The following is a 17239-nucleotide window of genomic DNA, read 5'->3' on the forward strand; positions in this document are numbered from 1 at the left end:
ATGACATATTAGCAGCATCTGTTATAATGCATAACCTTCACTATTTATATATTAACTGCTTTTTTGTTAGATGGCCCATAGGATTTTTCAGTTTATGAAGTTGCAACACCAGAATAACAACTTACTCTGCCAAAGGGGCCTGCAATTCATTTCTTGTCCTTTTGCCACACAAAGACACACCTATAAAACCTATGGAAAAAACCAAAGCTGACATTTGTTTATAGATTCCGTCTTTTTTTTCTCTTTATACATAGTGTTTCACTTTGGCACTAGCTTAAAAAAAACAACGTATATGTTGTAGATGATTGCATCTGTTGATAGTACGCCACTTCAACTGTATGCACAAATCACAGGTCACAATAGAGCTTCACTGTGAACCTGTTCTCTATATAAACAGAATCAGTGCTGTGAAACCAGCCAGGTGACAACCAGGATGTCACCAATGGGGGAAGGGGGTATTGGGGGTAGTTAAACCAGTTTCTGTGAAGCAGTAAGCGAGGATAACAATTTCATGGGTTTGTTGATTTAAAAGCAAATGAAACCTAAAATTATGTTAATAAACCAATTGAGCTCTACAAATAAATTAAATATGCCATTGACAAAAACTGTAGTTTGTGCAAATGTGTTGTCATTCATTGTAGAATGGGTCTGTTTTGTCCATTTCTTTGACTTATACTGTTTTTAATGTATTGTTAAAATACTATTTATAAATCTTTTTTTACATGTTTTTCTATTTTGTACTAGGTGTGTGTGTGTGTGAATATATATATATATATATATATATATATATATATATACACACACAGGCATACCTTGTTATATTGTGCTTCGCTTTATATATTGCTCTTTTTACAAATTTCAATGCTTGCGGTGACCCTGTGTCGAGTAAGTCTATCTGCGCCATTTTTCCAACATATAAAAACTAGACATGTGCACAGCAGAAAAATTTGTTTCGGGTCGTTTTGGACCGATTCGGATTTTTCTGAATTTCGTTTCGGATTGATTCGAATTTGGATACATTCTAATGTATTCGTTTCGGATTCATTCGGATGCTAATAAATTCAGATGTATTGGCTTCGGATTCAAATTCGTAAATTCGGAAGTTCGGTATGTGTTATGTTGATTCAGATGGTTCTAAGTTACACAAACGGAATTATTTCACTGTTCTATCTCACTAAATTTAATTTTTATACTGAATTGTGATTAGTCCATGGCCATTTAGATGTAACGAATAAATCCGAACTAATTCGGATTTATTCGTTACAAATGCATTCAGATTAGTTTCGTTTCGTTGCTAGGGTAATTTGGAAATTCTAATCAATTCAAATCTCCGAATTTGGCGATTTCGTCCGAATTTTGATTCGGAATGAAACAAAATGCACATGTCTAATAAACACATAAATACACATGAACACACACACACACACATATACATATATATATATATATATATATATATATATATATATATATATATATATATATATATATATATATATATATATATATTTATATATATATATATATATATATACACACACACACCTATATATACACACCACTAGCAAAGAGATTATGACTCACTGAAGGCTCATATGATGCTTAGCATTTTTTAGCAATAAGGTATTTTTTAATTAAGGTATGTGTATTGTATTTTTAGACATAATGTTCTTAATAGACTACAGTATAGTGTAAATATAACTTTTATAAGCACTGGAAAAAATTGTGTGACTTACTTTATTTCTATATTTATTTTATTGTGGTGATCTGGAACCGAACCTACAATATTTTCTATATAGCACATTATTTTAACACATTTAATTTACAAGGCAGTGCTTAAGGGTACATATTACTCAAAATATTTTTTATCATGTACATGAAAAAGCATCAGTAAATCATGTTATAAATATTTCTGGCATGAAAAAAGTAAAAGCTGATTAAATTTAAAGTGAAACTATCAGAACTTACAGGAAAAGCATGATTGCATCACAGGACTCTACTATTTAATGGCAGATATAGGCAACTCCCACAGAAAAATGTGTCTTATTTAGTATAGGAACATACATTAAAAGTAAAAAAAAAAAGCACTATAATATATTTGGAAACATTAATTTTTAGATAGGAAAGATACTTTTTTTGATATCATCATGTCCCTTTAATTGCCAATAGTGAATAAGTTTAATGTCTATTTAATGCATGTCAGCATTACAAATAGCATGTAACTTTTTATGGTAGAGAGTGCTTATCTTCTGTTTTCTGTACTATGTGCCATTTCTTTTGTTTAAAAAAAAATAAAAATAAAAATATGATGTATACACGGACAAAATTATACAAATGTACATACAAATCATATAATGAGTGCTATATCAAGTACTAGAAAATACATGAAGTACATATGACTTTGTAGGCCAATCAAAAGCTTCTGTTTCTACCATGGAAACTGATGGATATGATAAGGATCACAGAATTTATAGACATTTGTAAAAAGTGCCCTGAGTGCTGTATTTAACAACAAAAAAAAGCCTCAGTTCAATAGGTATACAATACATTTAAATGAGGGAACTGAAGCCATTACACTATTGTGAAATTGCTAGGGCTTACAATTATTTGAAGAGGAAATGAGCACTTGCCAAGTGACCGATCAGCTGACAAATCATTGCAAAACTAACTCTGAATATTGCTTACAAATAGTCTTCACATGACCTTTTGGAGTCAACTGTTTATATCTACTGACTGCACACAGGGGACTGTCATTTGTAGCTGACAAGGAATCAATCCATTGTGGTAAACACACACTCTTTTATATATGGGCATTTGCTGCAAATTGAAAGCATTCACCCATAAAATGCCCTACCTTATCTTAATTAGCAACCTTTTATTTATCATACTTCATTAAAACACATAAAAATCAGCAAAACTCAATATATATATATATATATACACACACACACACACACATAAATATGGGTTAGTTTAGTTGGTGTATTCATCATTGTTAGGACCTTATTCTATTACTGAAATAGAAAAAAATATATTTATATTAATATAATATACCTGCAGTCATAGGGGAATAGAAGGCTTGATAAATCAAGCCCTTAGAAACTCCCAGTTTAGCGTAGTTGGCGAGGTTAGGCTGGGACACCCAGTGAAAGGAGCTGGGAAAACAGGAAGGGCAGACACTCCCCCCCTCCCCGCTAGAAGTCTGAAAATCAGAACAATGTTATAAAAAAATAAGAAAACTATGCATTCTTACAAAAACACTCCCAGATTGGCTATATAAATGGATCATCTACAAAACATTTATGCAAAGAAAAATCTAGTGTACAATGCCATTTTCCTTATAAGAAATGTGGATGTTACTTTGATCTCAATTAGTCAATTCAATGTTTATATATGTAGTAGGTACATTTATATTTGAGACCTGATTATATATAGTTTTGAATACAGGCCTGGCAAGGCCAAATCAGACCAGACTAGACTGATCATCTAGTTCAACACCAGTCTAAAGTGAATGTATTGGCATCAGAGAAAGTTTAAAACATTTTATTTTTCTCAAACTATTAAAACACATTTTATTATAAAACATGGAATGCAGTAGAAATGCTAAACTGATCATTAAAATGGATGTCCTATGTATATGGGTTGAGGATAACTATCTACTAAAGACAGATACAATTAAATACTTCTGTTGCTGTTCTGAACATTTAAGGTTCTTGCCCTACTTACATATACATATATATATATATATATATATATATATATATATATATATATATATATATATATATATATATATATATATATATATATATATACACACATATACAGGGAGTGCAGAATTATTAGGCAAGTTGTATTTTTGAGGATTAATTTTATTATTGAACAACAACCATGTTCTCAATGAACCCAAAAAACTCATTAATATCAAAGCTGAATAGTTTTGGAAGTAGTTTTTAGTTTGTTTTTAGTTATAGCAATTTTAGGGGGATATCTGTGTGTGCAGGTGACTATTACTGTGCATAATTATTAGGCAACTTAACAAAAAACAAATATATACCCATTTCAATTATTTATTTTTACCAGTGAAACCAATATAACATCTCAACATTCACAAATATACATTTCTGACATTCAAAAACAAAACAAAAACAAATCAGTGACCAATATAGCCACCTTTCTTTGCAAGGACACTCAAAAGCCTGCCATCCATGGATTCTGTCAGTGTTTTGATCTGTTCACCATCAACATTGCGTGCAGCAGCAACCACAGCCTCCCAGACACTGTTCAGAGAGGTGTACTGTTTTCCCTCCTTGTAAATCTCACATTTGATGATGGACCACAGGTTCTCAATGGGGTTCAGATCAGGTGAACAAGGAGGCCATGTCATTAGATTTTCTTCTTTTATACCCTTTCTTGCCAGCCACGCTGTGGAGTACTTGGACGCGTGTGATGGAGCATTGTCCTGCATGAAAATCATGTTTTTCTTGAAGGATGCAGACTTCTTCCTGTACCACTGCTTGAAGAAGGTGTCTTCCAGAAACTGGCAATAGGACTGGGAGTTGAGCTTGACTCCATCCTCAACCCGAAAAGGCCCCACAAGCTCATCTTTGATGATACCAGCCCAAACCAGTACTCCACCTCCACCTTGCTGGCGTCTGAGTCGGACTGGAGCTCTCTGCCCTTTACCAATCCAGCCACGGGCCCATCCATCTGGCCCATCAAGACTAACTCTCATTTCATCAGTCCATAAAACCTTAGAAAAATCAGTCTTGAGATATTTCTTGGCCCAGTCTTGACGTTTCAGCTTGTGTGTCTTGTTCAGTGGTGGTCGTCTTTCAGCATTTCTTACCTTGGCCATGTCTCTGAGTATTGCACACCTTGTGCTTTTGGGCACTCCAGTGATGTTGCAGCTCTGAAATATGTCCAAACTAGTGGCAATTGCCATCTTGGCAGCTGCACGCTTGACTTTTCTCAGTTCATGGGCAGTTATTTTGTGCTTTGGTTTTTCCACATGCTTCTTGCGACCCTGTTGACTATTTTGAATGAAACGCTTGATTGTTCGATGATCACGCTTCAGAAGCTTTGCAATTTTAAGAGTGCTGCATCCCTCTGCAAGATATCTCACTATTTTTTACTTTTCTGAGCCTGTCAAGTCCTTCTTTTGACCAATTTTGCCAAAGGAAAGGAAGTTGCCTAATAATTATGCACACCTAATATAGGGTGTTGATGTCATTAGACCACACCCCTTCTCATTACAGAGATGCACATCACCTAATATGCTTAATTGGTAGTAGGCTTTCGAGCCTATACAGCTTGGAGTAAGACAACATGCATAAAGAGGATGATGTGGTCAAAATACTCATTTGCCTAATAATTCTGCACTCCCTGTATATATATATATATATATATATATATATATATATATATATATATATATATTAGAACTCATACTTAAATATCATACAGGCATTTTCAATATGGATAGAATATAGAAGTAGACTAAACTGTGTAAAGCAATTCCCTTAATAGAGATCGCTGCCAGCCCAGGTCCTCCTCAACTCATACAGGTAATCAATGCAGATATGGTGGCACCGTGTCTCTGGGAATAGAGCTAAATATCCCTCTTTCCTTCTCCGACCAAATGAATATTTCCCAAACCTCCAAAAGAAAGTAGACCAAAATAGCGCAGTAACCTCACACACAGGAGATACGCCAAATGGAAATCCAAATGGATGATACTCACAAGATTTCAAGTGAAGGTCAGCTTTTAATTATTAGAATCATCAGCAGGACATTGATGGGATACAGCTTCATAAAAGTTTATTTAAAACAAGATTTTTTAAAAGCTCTACGCGTTTCAGCAAATAAAATTTTCAAGAGCAAATCAGTAGTATGCCAATATAGCCAATTTGCATTAGTAGGGAGTGCACAATTTATTTAAAAGGATATGGAAAGGATATGAAACCCAAAATTTTTCTTTTATGGTTCTGACAGAGCACACAATTTTAAAAAAGTTTCAAATTTACCTCTATTATCAAATTTGCTTTGCTCCCATGATATTCTGTGTTGATGAGATACCTAGGTAGGCATCTGGAGCAGTACATGGCAGGAAATTGTGCTGTCCTCTAGTGCTCTTGCAAATGGATAACATACTTAAAAAAACTGCTGCAATATAGTCAGTAGCATATTTAGGTTTTGTGCTGCCCTAGGCACTCATACTTCTGCCCCCCAATTGTTTTAGGCCTTTTTTTCCCTTAATATTTTTTTAAAATGTTTTTTTCCCCATAACAATTCAAAAGTATATGGGCTAGCAAAACACTTGCTTACAGGTGGGTTGAATTGCATGCATCGCATACCATTTTCTCCCTGAGAGAAGGGAGATAAAAGAAGGAGAGGGGAGAAAAGGGAGGGAGATAAAAGAAGGAGAGGGGAGAAAAGGGAGGGAGATAAAAGAAGGAGAGGGGAGAAAAGGGAGGGAGATAAAAGAAGGAGAGGGGAGAAAAGGGAGGGAGATAAAAGAAGGAGAGGGGAGAAAAGGGAGGGAGATAAAAGAAGGAGAGGGGAGAAAAGGGAGGGAGATAAAGAAGGAGAGGGGAGAAAAGGGAGGGAGATAAAAGAAGGAGAGGGGAGAAAAGGGAGGGAGATAAAGAAGGAGAGGGGAGAAAAGGGAGGGAGATAAAAGAAGGAGAGGGGAGAAAAGGGAGGGAGAGAAAAGAAGGAGAGGGGAGAAAAGGGAGGGAGAGAAAAGAAGGAGAGGGGAGAAAAGGGAGGGAGATGGGGAGAAAAGAGAGAGAGAGCACGCGAGCGAGAGAGAGAGAGAGAGAGAGAGAGAGAGAGAGGGGAGAAAAGATTGGGAGATGGGGAGAGAGAGAGAGAGCAAGAGAGAGAGAGAGGAGAAAAGGGAGGGAGATGGGGAGAAAGAGAGAGAGAGCAAGAGAGAGAGAGGGGAGAAAAGGGAGGAAGATGGGGAGAAAGAGAGAGAGAGAGAAAAGGGAGGAAGATGGGGAGAAGAGAGAGAGAGAGAGAGAGAGAGAGAGAGAGAGAGAGAGAGAGAGAGGCGAGAAAAGGGAGGAAGAGTATATGGGCTAGCAAAACACTTGCTTACAGGTGGGTTGAATTGCATGCATCGCATACCATTTTCTCCCTGAGAGAAGGGAGATAAAAGAAGGAAAGGGGAGAAAAGGGAGGGAGATAAAAGAAGGAGAGGGGAGAAAAGGGAGGGAGATAAAAGAAGGAGAGGGGAGAAAAGGGAGGGAGATAAAAGAAGGAGAGGGGAGAAAAGGGAGGGAGATAAAAGAAGGAGAGGGGAGAAAAGGGAGGGAGATAAAAGAAGGAGAGGGGAGAAAAGGGAGGGAGATAAAAGAAGGAGAGGGGAGAAAAGGGAGGGAGATAAAGAAGGAGAGGGGAGAAAAGGGAGGGAGATAAAAGAAGGAGAGGGGAGAAAAGGGAGGGAGATAAAGAAGGAGAGGGGAGAAAAGGGAGGGAGATAAAAGAAGGAGAGGGGAGAAAAGGGAGGGAGAGAAAAGAAGGAGAGGGGAGAAAAGGGAGGGAGAGAAAAGAAGGAGAGGGGAGAAAAGGGAGGGAGATGGGGAGAAAAGAGAGAGAGAGCACGCGAGCGAGAGAGAGAGAGAGAGAGAGGGGAGAAAAGATTGGGAGATGGGGAGAGAGAGAGAGAGCAAGAGAGAGAGAGAGGAGAAAAGGGAGGGAGATGGGGAGAAAGAGAGAGAGAGCAAGAGAGAGAGAGGGGAGAAAAGGGAGGAAGATGGGGAGAAAGAGAGAGAGAGAGAAAAGGGAGGAAGATGGGGAGAAAGAGAGAGAGAGAGAGAGAGAGAGAGAGAGAGAGAGAGGCGAGAAAAGGGAGGAAGAGTATATGGGCTAGCAAAACACTTGCTTACAGGTGGGTTGAATTGCATGCATCGCATACCATTTTCTCCCTGAGAGAAGGGAGATAAAAGAAGGAAAGGGGAGAAAAGGGAGGGAGATAAAAGAAGGAGAGGGGAGAAAAGGGAGGGAGAGAAAAGAAGGAGAGGGGAGAAAAGGGAGGGAGATGGGGAGAAAAGAGAGAGCGCGCGAGAGAGAGAGAGGGGAGAAAAGAGAGGGAGATGGGGAGAGAGAGAGAGAGAAAAAAGGGGGAGGGAAAGAAAGGAGTGAAAGAAGGGAGCAAGGGAGGGAGTTGAGGGAAAGAAGGGGGGAGCCAAATAAAGGAGGGAGTTGAGGGAGGGAGTGAGTTGAGGGTTCTCCTCCAACGTCACCTTGTAAGCATATCCCCGGGCAAGTTTCTCACCAAGAATGCTTCCACTGCTAACATGCCGGAGGCTCTAAATGAAGCAACAGTTTAAAGGAGCACTGCCTGTGAAGAGCGACCTTAATCAGCGCACGTGCCTTGTCGTCTCTGTAAAAGCCTACACTTTATCACTCAGTGTACTGTGTGCTGACTTTTAGAGAGAGGATAGGGCACATGTGCTGCCCCTCCCAAATCTGCTGCGCTAGGCACCAGCCTTGTTGGCATATACCATAATACACCCCTGAATATAGTGCTCCAGAAATGGACCAGCTTCTAAGCTTATGCCCTGCTTTTCAACATAAGATACCAATAGAACAAAGAAAAATGATAATAGAAGTAAATTAGAAAGTTGTTTAAATTTACATTATCTGAATCATGAAAGAAACATTTTGGGTTTCATATTCCTTTAAAGGGATACTGAACCCAAATTTTTTTTCTTTTGTGATTCAGATACATCATGCAATTTTAAGCAACTTTCTAATTTACTCCTATTATCAAGTTGTCTTCATTCTCTTGGTATCTTTATTTGAAATGCAAGAATGTAAGTTTAGATGCCGGCCCATTTTTGGTGAACACACTGTGTTGTTCTTGCTGATTAGTGGATAAATTCACCCACCAATAAACAAGTGCTGTCCACGGTTCTAAACCAAAAAATAGCTTAGATGCTTTTTTTTTCCAAATAAAGATAGCAAGAGAATGAAGAAACATTGATAATAGGAGTAAATTAGAAAGTTGCTTACAATTGCATGCATCTATCTGAATCACAAAAGAAAGATTTTGGCTTCAGTGTCCCTTTAATGTCTTGTAGACAAAATGCTGGACATTTTTTTAAAGAAAAGTATAGGTCCCTATGTTTATGGAGCTAAGGGCCTTACCCTGGGGCCAAGTAGAAAGACCATCATTCAGAGGATCACCTGTCTGGTTAAGTGATACAGCTTTATAGTGCATTACCCACTTGCATTCAGTCTGTCACAAAGGTATTTGATATTATAACCAAAGCCTATACCAATGATTCTCAAATGGAATGCCACAGCACACTATTGTTAAGCAAGCAAGACAGAGAAGTGCGCCAAATTCTGATATTACAAAAAATATTTTTTGTCTGAATGGTAGCACACTTTTTTGCTTATTTATACAATTATATTTGTATAAAACTTTCGCCAGCCTAATATTTATGTAACGTGGTTTATTTTGCTGCAAATGGTAAACTAAAGAGCCACCAACTGATCACGGGTAATATGGCCATGATTATGTCAAGTACCGTGGGCTGTTCCGGTTAACATGATTGGTTATGGTTGTGTGGCATTAAAGCCTGACCTAGAATTATATATAATTAGTATAAATGGTGTGCTTGCATAGGGTGCAATGTCTTGTACGTAATGAGACTTACGTTCAAATGAGTCAGTGGTACTAAGTAAGTTAAAAAGGCATCTAGACGCTAACAGGCCCATTTATCAAGCTCCCTATGGAGCTTGAAGGGCCGTGTTTCTGGCGAGTCTTCAGACTCGCCAGAAACACAACTTATGAAGCAGCGGTCAAAAGACCGCTGCTCCATAACCCTGTCCGCCTGCTCTGAACAGGCGGACAGGAATCGCCAGACATCAACCCGATCGAATACGATCGGGTTGATTGACAGCTCCCTGCTGGCGGCCGATTGGCCGCGAGTCAGCAGGGGGCGGCGTTGCACCAGCAGCTCTTGTGAGCTGCTGGTGCAATGTTAAATGCGGAGAGCGTATTGCTCTCCGCATTTAGCGAGGTCTTGCGGACCTGATCCGCAGTGTCGGATCAGGTCCGCAAGACCTTTGATAAATGGGCCTGTAAGAGTTTATCACTGTCAAAAAAAAATTTCGGCTTAATTTAAATATTGTCAATTTAATGTAAATTGTAAAATATCATACATTTATAGTTAATTACATGAGAGTCAAGCATAAAGAAAATAACTGTGGCACAACAGGGAAAATCTGTCACCAAGTGTGCCACAGTCTGAAAAAGTTTAACGACTGGGTGTTCCTCAGGCATGGTATTCCACAGGCAGTGTTCCTCAGGCATGGTATTCCACAGGCAGTGTTCCTCAGGCATGGTATTCCACAGGCAGTGTTCCTCAGGCATGGTATTCCACTGACAGTGTTCCTCAGGCATGGTATTCCACAGGCAGTGTTCCTCAGGCATGGTATTCCACAGGCAGTGTTCCTCTGGCATGGTATTCCACAGGCAGTGTTGCTCAGGCATGGTATTCCACGGGCAGTGTTCCTCAGGCATAGTATTCCACAGGCAGTGTTCCTCAGGCATGGTATTCCACAGGTAGTCTTTCTCAGGCATGGTATTCCACGGGAAGTGTTCCTATGGCATGGTATTCCACAGGCAGTGTTTCTCAGGCATGGTATTCCACAGGCAGTTTTTCTCAGGCATGGTATTCCACCGGCAGTGTTTCTCAGGCATAGTATTCCACCGGCAGTGTTCCTCAGGCATGGTATTAAACCGGCAGTGTTCCTCAGGCATAGTATTCCACCGGCAGTGTTCCTCAGGCATGGTATTCCACGAGCAGTGTTCCTCAGGCATAGTATTTCACCGGCAGTGTTCCTCTGGCATGGTATTCCACAGGCAGTGTATCTCAGGCATGGTATTCCACGGGCAGTGTTCCTCGGGCATGGTATTCCACAGGCCATGTTCCTCAGGTATGGTATTCCACAGGCCGTGTTCTTCAGGTATGGTATTCCACAGGCAGTGTTCCTCAGGCATGGTATTCCACGGGCAGTGTTCCTCAGGCATGGTATTCCACAGGCAGTGTTCCTTAGGTATTGTATTTCACAGGCAGTGTTCCTCAGGCATGGTATTCCTTGGGCAGTGTTCCTCAGGCATGGTATTCCTTGGGCAGTGTTCCTTAGGCATGGTATTCCATGGGCAGTGTTCCTTAGGCATGGTATTCCACAGGCAGTGCATTCCTCTGGCAGATTATTCCACATGCACGAAATTCCACAGGTAGGGTATTTTCTGCACATAATATCCGCCTGGTGCTTCCAGCCATGCGTGTCAAACCTAAGGAACCACAAAGCGTCACTGTTTCCAATGTATTTTATCTTTTCTTCCACTTATCCCAGCTATATATATATAACTACAGTTTGTGTTTGAACTAAGAAATCATTTAATTAATAACAGCAATATTGCTCTTTATGCTGAAGTCTGTAAATGATGTATATGTAGAAAAGAAAAACTGCGGCGATTGCTGTGTATCTGTCTCTGTAGGAGTCTGTACAATAACAACCGTGCATCACAGGGTCTTTGTTTGCTGATGGGTGTTGATACATAAGCATGATTATATATTTTTTTTGCTGCAGCAGTACTTCTAAAGGGTGCTTATCTGCTCTCTATGAAAGGAAAAAGTTTAATTGTGGCCCCTCTTGTGAAAGGTTGGACAACAGACTTTTTCAGGGGTTTCCTTTACAATAACCAAACTTTTTGGTGTCTTTTATTAATTTATAATGGCTTTGGGAAAGAGTAATAATAAACCTGCTGTCATATTCCATAGCAGTGAGTACATAAGCAAGAGGGTGTGCAGTACATGACACTTGTACATAGTGATACAACACACTTGAATATAAGGGCCTGCTGTGAAGTGCTCACAATCCTTAGAAATACAGATGGGAGATGGTCGATATAAGGAATGTTCAAGTGTTTATATTTGCTAATTATATGCATTTTTTCTAATAATTGTTTGTACAGTTTAATAAATGTGAGATATTATTCATGTGCCCTGTCATTATATTGACCATGGCAACAAGCTCGAGCAACTAGGCACTAGTTCTCGGCCATAATATTGCCATGGCAACACAATTCTGCTCCTGCACAAATGTACCTGCATGGATTTGATATCATGGTGCCCTTTTTGGCACTGAACAAGTCTTTAAAGCTGTCACCCTAACCCCAACCCTAACTGTAACATGTCGTGCTGGTGATGTGGCTGATGTGACAGTAACATCTGCAACATTATTGGTACTACCAGTTGCTAGCAACTTTAGAGCCTAATATAGACACAAAGCTCAAATGTGTCTGTATACCATGGCCACTAAAGGTTGCCACCAGAAGGTATATAGTAGGGTAGCTCATTTTAGAAATTGGGCAAAAATAGGTAATTAGTTGTGATAATAACTTTAGGCAGCATATGTTCCTATTGATTGTGGTAAACTGAGAAATCATTCTTAGAGTCCGTAGAATGGTATCTAAAGCCAATCTTCTAAAATTTGCCATTTAATCACAATTAAATTAAAAATACTGTAGATTTTTTTTTCTTCACATAAGCCTTGGCATCTGTTCTATTTTCACCCACACCCACATGACTCCTGGTAGTTACACCAACAAACATTGTTTTAAGATGGATATTTGCTGAACATATACTATTTCCTGGGGAACTGTGATAATGTGCATATGTAGGTGACACATTTAACAACAACTTTATTTTAATTCACCTCCCTTTAACAGACACTGGGAAGTAATATTGAATGTTTATTTCTAGTTGGGCACAGCAGAGCTCCCAGGCAATGAATCACATTCTGGAGCAAACCCCTTTTGTCCTCCCGCTTGGCTGATTGCAGTGCCCGCTGAACTGACAAATTGCACATCCGTATAGTTTCAGTTGGATTTCTAGTTTTCTTAACTGCTCATGTAGGTGTGTTATTTACTTTACTAAGTGGATCCAAGGCCCAGAGTAGGTTGTTATGTACACATTATGTTTTACTATTGTGAATAATTTCTCCTTCCGCCTTTTTACCTCTACAATGTATACAGATTTCTTGTTTATCCCCCAGCAAACTCATGCTTAGTTCTTTGTCTGTAAACAAGATAAAACACAGATATAAATATACATCTGCTTATCTTTTAGAATTGGTTTCTAGAGTGTATCAAATAAATCAGTATCTGGGGAAAAGGGCAGGTAAGGGCCAAGGGTAATGCTGTTTTGCTTCTCTTCAATATTACAGATTATTTTTAGGGTAGTCGTGTCTGCTGTATACCCACATACTTCACTATTGCAACTCAAGTGTGATAGCTACAGTGAAATTGCCAGGTACAAGGAGAGACAAAGGGAGATTCAAGTAAAATAAAAATGCAAAACAAAAATTCTCTCTTACAGTATTTTGTAATTGCACTATTGCTTGCATATAACTATGTGTTTAACTGCTGAAGAATGGTTAAACACATAGTTAAAATCAGCCCCAGAGCATCAATGTACCACTTTGTGCTGCCCCAATTAGCAGCTAGCTCCCAGTTGTGCATTGCTGCTCCTGAGCCTACCTGGGCATGCTTTTAAACAAAAGATATTAAGAGAATTAAGTCAATTTGATAAAATAATAAATTAAAATCTCTTAAAACTTAAAGTGATGGTAGAGTTTCCAATTTCTATAATCAGATCCGGAATGGAAATTTAAATTTTAGATGGACTTTAATATAATAATAATAATTACTTTTTAATATAGAAATTAAATTCTAATACCCTGCGCACTGACCCCCACTTCAAAAGAAAATTATTTTTTGTGTGAGCTAATGGTTTGAACTGTTTTCCAATCGACACTCTAGCCACAAAAAAAATAAATGTGTGAGTGCCGTACAGTTAGAGCATCGATTGTAGAACAGTTAGAACAGCTAGCTCACAAAAAAATTACTTTCAAAGTGGGTGGTTAGAGCGTGGGGTATTAGAATTACAGCGCTATATTAAAAAGCAAGTTACAGAACATCTTCATTACAACGGATGAATTAAAGTCCATCAACAATATTGTTTCCATTCCGGATCTGATCATACGAATTGGAAACTTTACCATCACTTTAATTCTCCATCTGAGCCAAGAAGGTTTAGTTTTGACCCTCATGTCCCACGTAAAATGAAAGTTTTCAAACTTGGCAGGTATCAAAGGGCAGTTTAGAAAAATAATAAAAGTTCATAGAAGTACATAGAAAAGCATATTACTTCTCCCATGAAACAAATATAAGGAAGAATGCTCTGGGAAGAAATCCTTTTTTTTTAATAATCTTTAAAAGGCTTTAATAGGTTCAGCCATTTTTTTATTGCACTGTTGTTTGCATATACCTATGTGTTTAACCACTGCAAAGGGCTTAAACACAAAGACCCGCAATACACTACCAGGAGCTAGCTGAACACATATAATGAGCCAAAAACAAGAGACATATATGTGCAGTCACCAGCTAGCTCCCAGTAGTGCAATGCTGCTCCTAAGCCTACCTGTGCATGCTTTTTGACAAGCGATACTAATAGAATGAAGTCAATTTGATAATATACAGTAATAAGTTGAGGTCTCTTAAAACTGAATTCTCCATCTGAGCCAAAAAAGTTTAAATTTTGACCCTTTAACAGACATAAAAATATAGGTAAATAAAGGCAATTCAAGATAAGTAGTAGAATATGAGGTCCCCACCTTTGTACCCTTAATAATAACTGAAATAATGCAGTCCTAAATTTTAGTCTTGAACCATCCATGGTTGTGATAATAAAGTCTCAGTTTAATAGGAAAGTGTAAACGTATTGAACCACTTCTATGGTTTCAATGAGGAAGTAGGTATTTTAGCAGTAAATATGAATCAGTACAACATTATTAGAATGTTGTTGCACAAATCCTGTAAATGCTGATTTACTCAGGTTCTGCCCATGCACAAGTAGATGACACTGACAAATAATTGTACCAACCCCCCCCCCCCCACTACATTATAAGGGATCAGCAGAAGGTAAACTCTTGTCTATTTCTAAAGTATACACTGAATTTGTCATCCAGTCATGACAGAATGTATGCATTAAAAAAATAGGCAACAGTTATTTCTAGGATTGCCATGCCTTGCAATTAATGTAACAGTAAATTCAAAATTATACTTTTTATGTTTCAGACAGATCAAACAGTTTTAAGCAATTTACTTCTATTTCAAATTTGCTGAGGTCTCATATCTTCTTTTGAAGGTTAAACCTAGGACCTCAGAATCATGCATGTATTTAGCTCAGTATGACAGCAGTGATTGCAACAATGTTATACAAAGTAGTAAACACAGCTGCCATAGTGTGCAAAAGACATTTGTATGCTCCTAAGCTCACCTATGATTACTCTTTAACAAAGGATAACCAGACTAATTTGTAAAATTGATACTTTAATTATTTTGGAAAGCTATAGTCTGTCCACTCCATTTAAACTTAATTTCACCTTTACTGTCTCCTAATTTTTTCTTCGTTCTCTTGGTATCTTTATTTGCTTACTAGCCGTCCCATTTTGGTTCAGACCCTGGATGGCGCTTGTTGATTGTTGGCTGCATTTAGCCACCAATCAGCAAGCGCTACCCAGGTGCTGAACTAAAGATGGGCCAGCTCTTAAGCTTTACATTCCTGCTTTTTCAAATAAAGATACCAAGAGAATGAAAAAAAATGATAATAGTAAATTAGAAAGTTGCTTAAAATTGCAGGCTTTATCTAAATCACAAACTAAATTTTTTGGGGTTCAGTGTTCCTTTAAATACATATGTGTTTATTTGTACAATTGTATGTTGCATCTATCTTATTTGAAAACACAAGCACATAAACTGAATAGAAACCAACCAGTCCATATCACCTTTTACTTTATCTCTCTCTCATTACTTATCCTTAGTTTCCAGAGAGAACTGTTGCTATGTAATATGCAATTATATTAAAGATTTAAAGGGACACTGAACCCAAAATGTTTTCTTTCGAGATTCAGAGCAGGCAACTTTCTAATTTACTCCTATTATCAATATTTATTCGTTCTCTTGCTATCTTTATTTGAAAAAGAAAGTCCAGCACTTGTTTATTAGTCGATTAATTTATCCACCAATCAGCAAGAACAACCCAGGTTGTTCACCAAAAATGGACCGGCATCTAAACTTACATTCTTGCATTTCAAATAAAGATACCAAGAGAATAAAGAACATTTGATAATAGGAGTAAATTAGAAAGTTGCTTACAATTTCAAGCTCTATCTGATTCAGTGTCCCTTTAAGCACTAGCTGAATGCAAATACATAGCAGTTTTCCTTCCTCAAATAAATAAAGAAATAATACGTCATATTTTTGTTAGCAGACAGCATTGCTTTGTAAAGCGTTATTTTCTATCTTATCAACAAGGTAACACACCATTTGCACAACACCCAGTGGAAGGGTGAAGCTGTTTGTATTTGAATCACTCCTTTTGTAAAGTTGTAAATTAATTTTAACTCTTTAGTAAAACTTTGTAGCTAAATTGTGCTTTGTAACTTCTTTCCCACAGTAAATAAATGAGCTGTAGGTACTTCCCTGTTAGTTTCAGATCGTTCTCTAACTATAAGACATCCAAACCCTCCTTCATCTCAGCTCCACCTCCCAATGCTCATTCCAGGTGCCCTTAGCAAATACCTTCCAAGGAATGTAAATGGCTTTTTCTTACTGACCAATAAAGAACCCAATCAGCTGTAGAACATCTCGCTGCCCTTGTGACCAAGAGGAGGGACTGTTTTACCAAAGGTGTTTTTTTTATTATACAACTGTCACACCAAGGAGGGAGAGGTATGGCGACCCTTATGCTCTGTAAGGTGCGTTTATTTTCTTTACGGTTTCAAAATGTCACATTTTTAATGTTTGCCAGACTGCATTTTTTTACATGAATCTTACAGTAAATTTTATACAGCAAATCCAGAGAACAAGAAAACGTATCGTAAGCTAATTCAGATGCCAATTGGGTTTTAATGTCCAAAATTAATCTACCTGAAGTTTTGATTTGTGCTGTTTGCAGTAAAGTATTGTATTGAGATTTTACTGTAAAATGGGTTCTGTGACTGTAGGTGCACTGAGAGTTCTTCCGTGTGACTCTCCAGCAGGTGTTTTTGAAAGATCATGTGCTCAGTGCTCTAACTTACTGACACACACAGTCTACAGAGCTGTACATGACTTGCTGTGTCTCTACCAGCTGCACATGTAATA

At 38.1% G+C, this 17239-nt stretch overlaps 2 protein-coding genes across 6 annotated transcripts in view; one reads left to right on the forward strand and one right to left on the reverse strand.

Annotated features, from left to right (window-relative positions):
- Positions 1-17239, forward strand: part of RBM47 (RNA binding motif protein 47) — a 165544-nt gene that overhangs the window by 91100 nt on the left and 57205 nt on the right. Inside the window, exon 1 of one of the 5 annotated variants that reach the window (XM_053704034.1) lies at positions 16757-16851. The exons of the other annotated variants lie outside the window; for them this stretch is intronic. The gene's annotated coding sequence lies outside the window, so the exon portion shown is untranslated. Of the gene's footprint in view, positions 1-16756; positions 16852-17239 lie in introns of those variants that run through there. 5 annotated transcript variants of the gene reach the window in all.
- Positions 10249-11247, reverse strand: LOC128647487 (keratin-associated protein 9-1-like). Its single transcript, XM_053700272.1, has one exon. It carries the CDS (start codon positions 11245-11247, stop codon positions 10249-10251), a length of 999 nt encoding a protein of 332 aa, XP_053556247.1.

The sequence above is a fragment of the Bombina bombina genome, chromosome 2, assembly GCF_027579735.1.
Source record: "Bombina bombina isolate aBomBom1 chromosome 2, aBomBom1.pri, whole genome shotgun sequence".
In the NCBI taxonomy this organism is placed as follows: domain Eukaryota; kingdom Metazoa; phylum Chordata; class Amphibia; order Anura; family Bombinatoridae; genus Bombina; species Bombina bombina.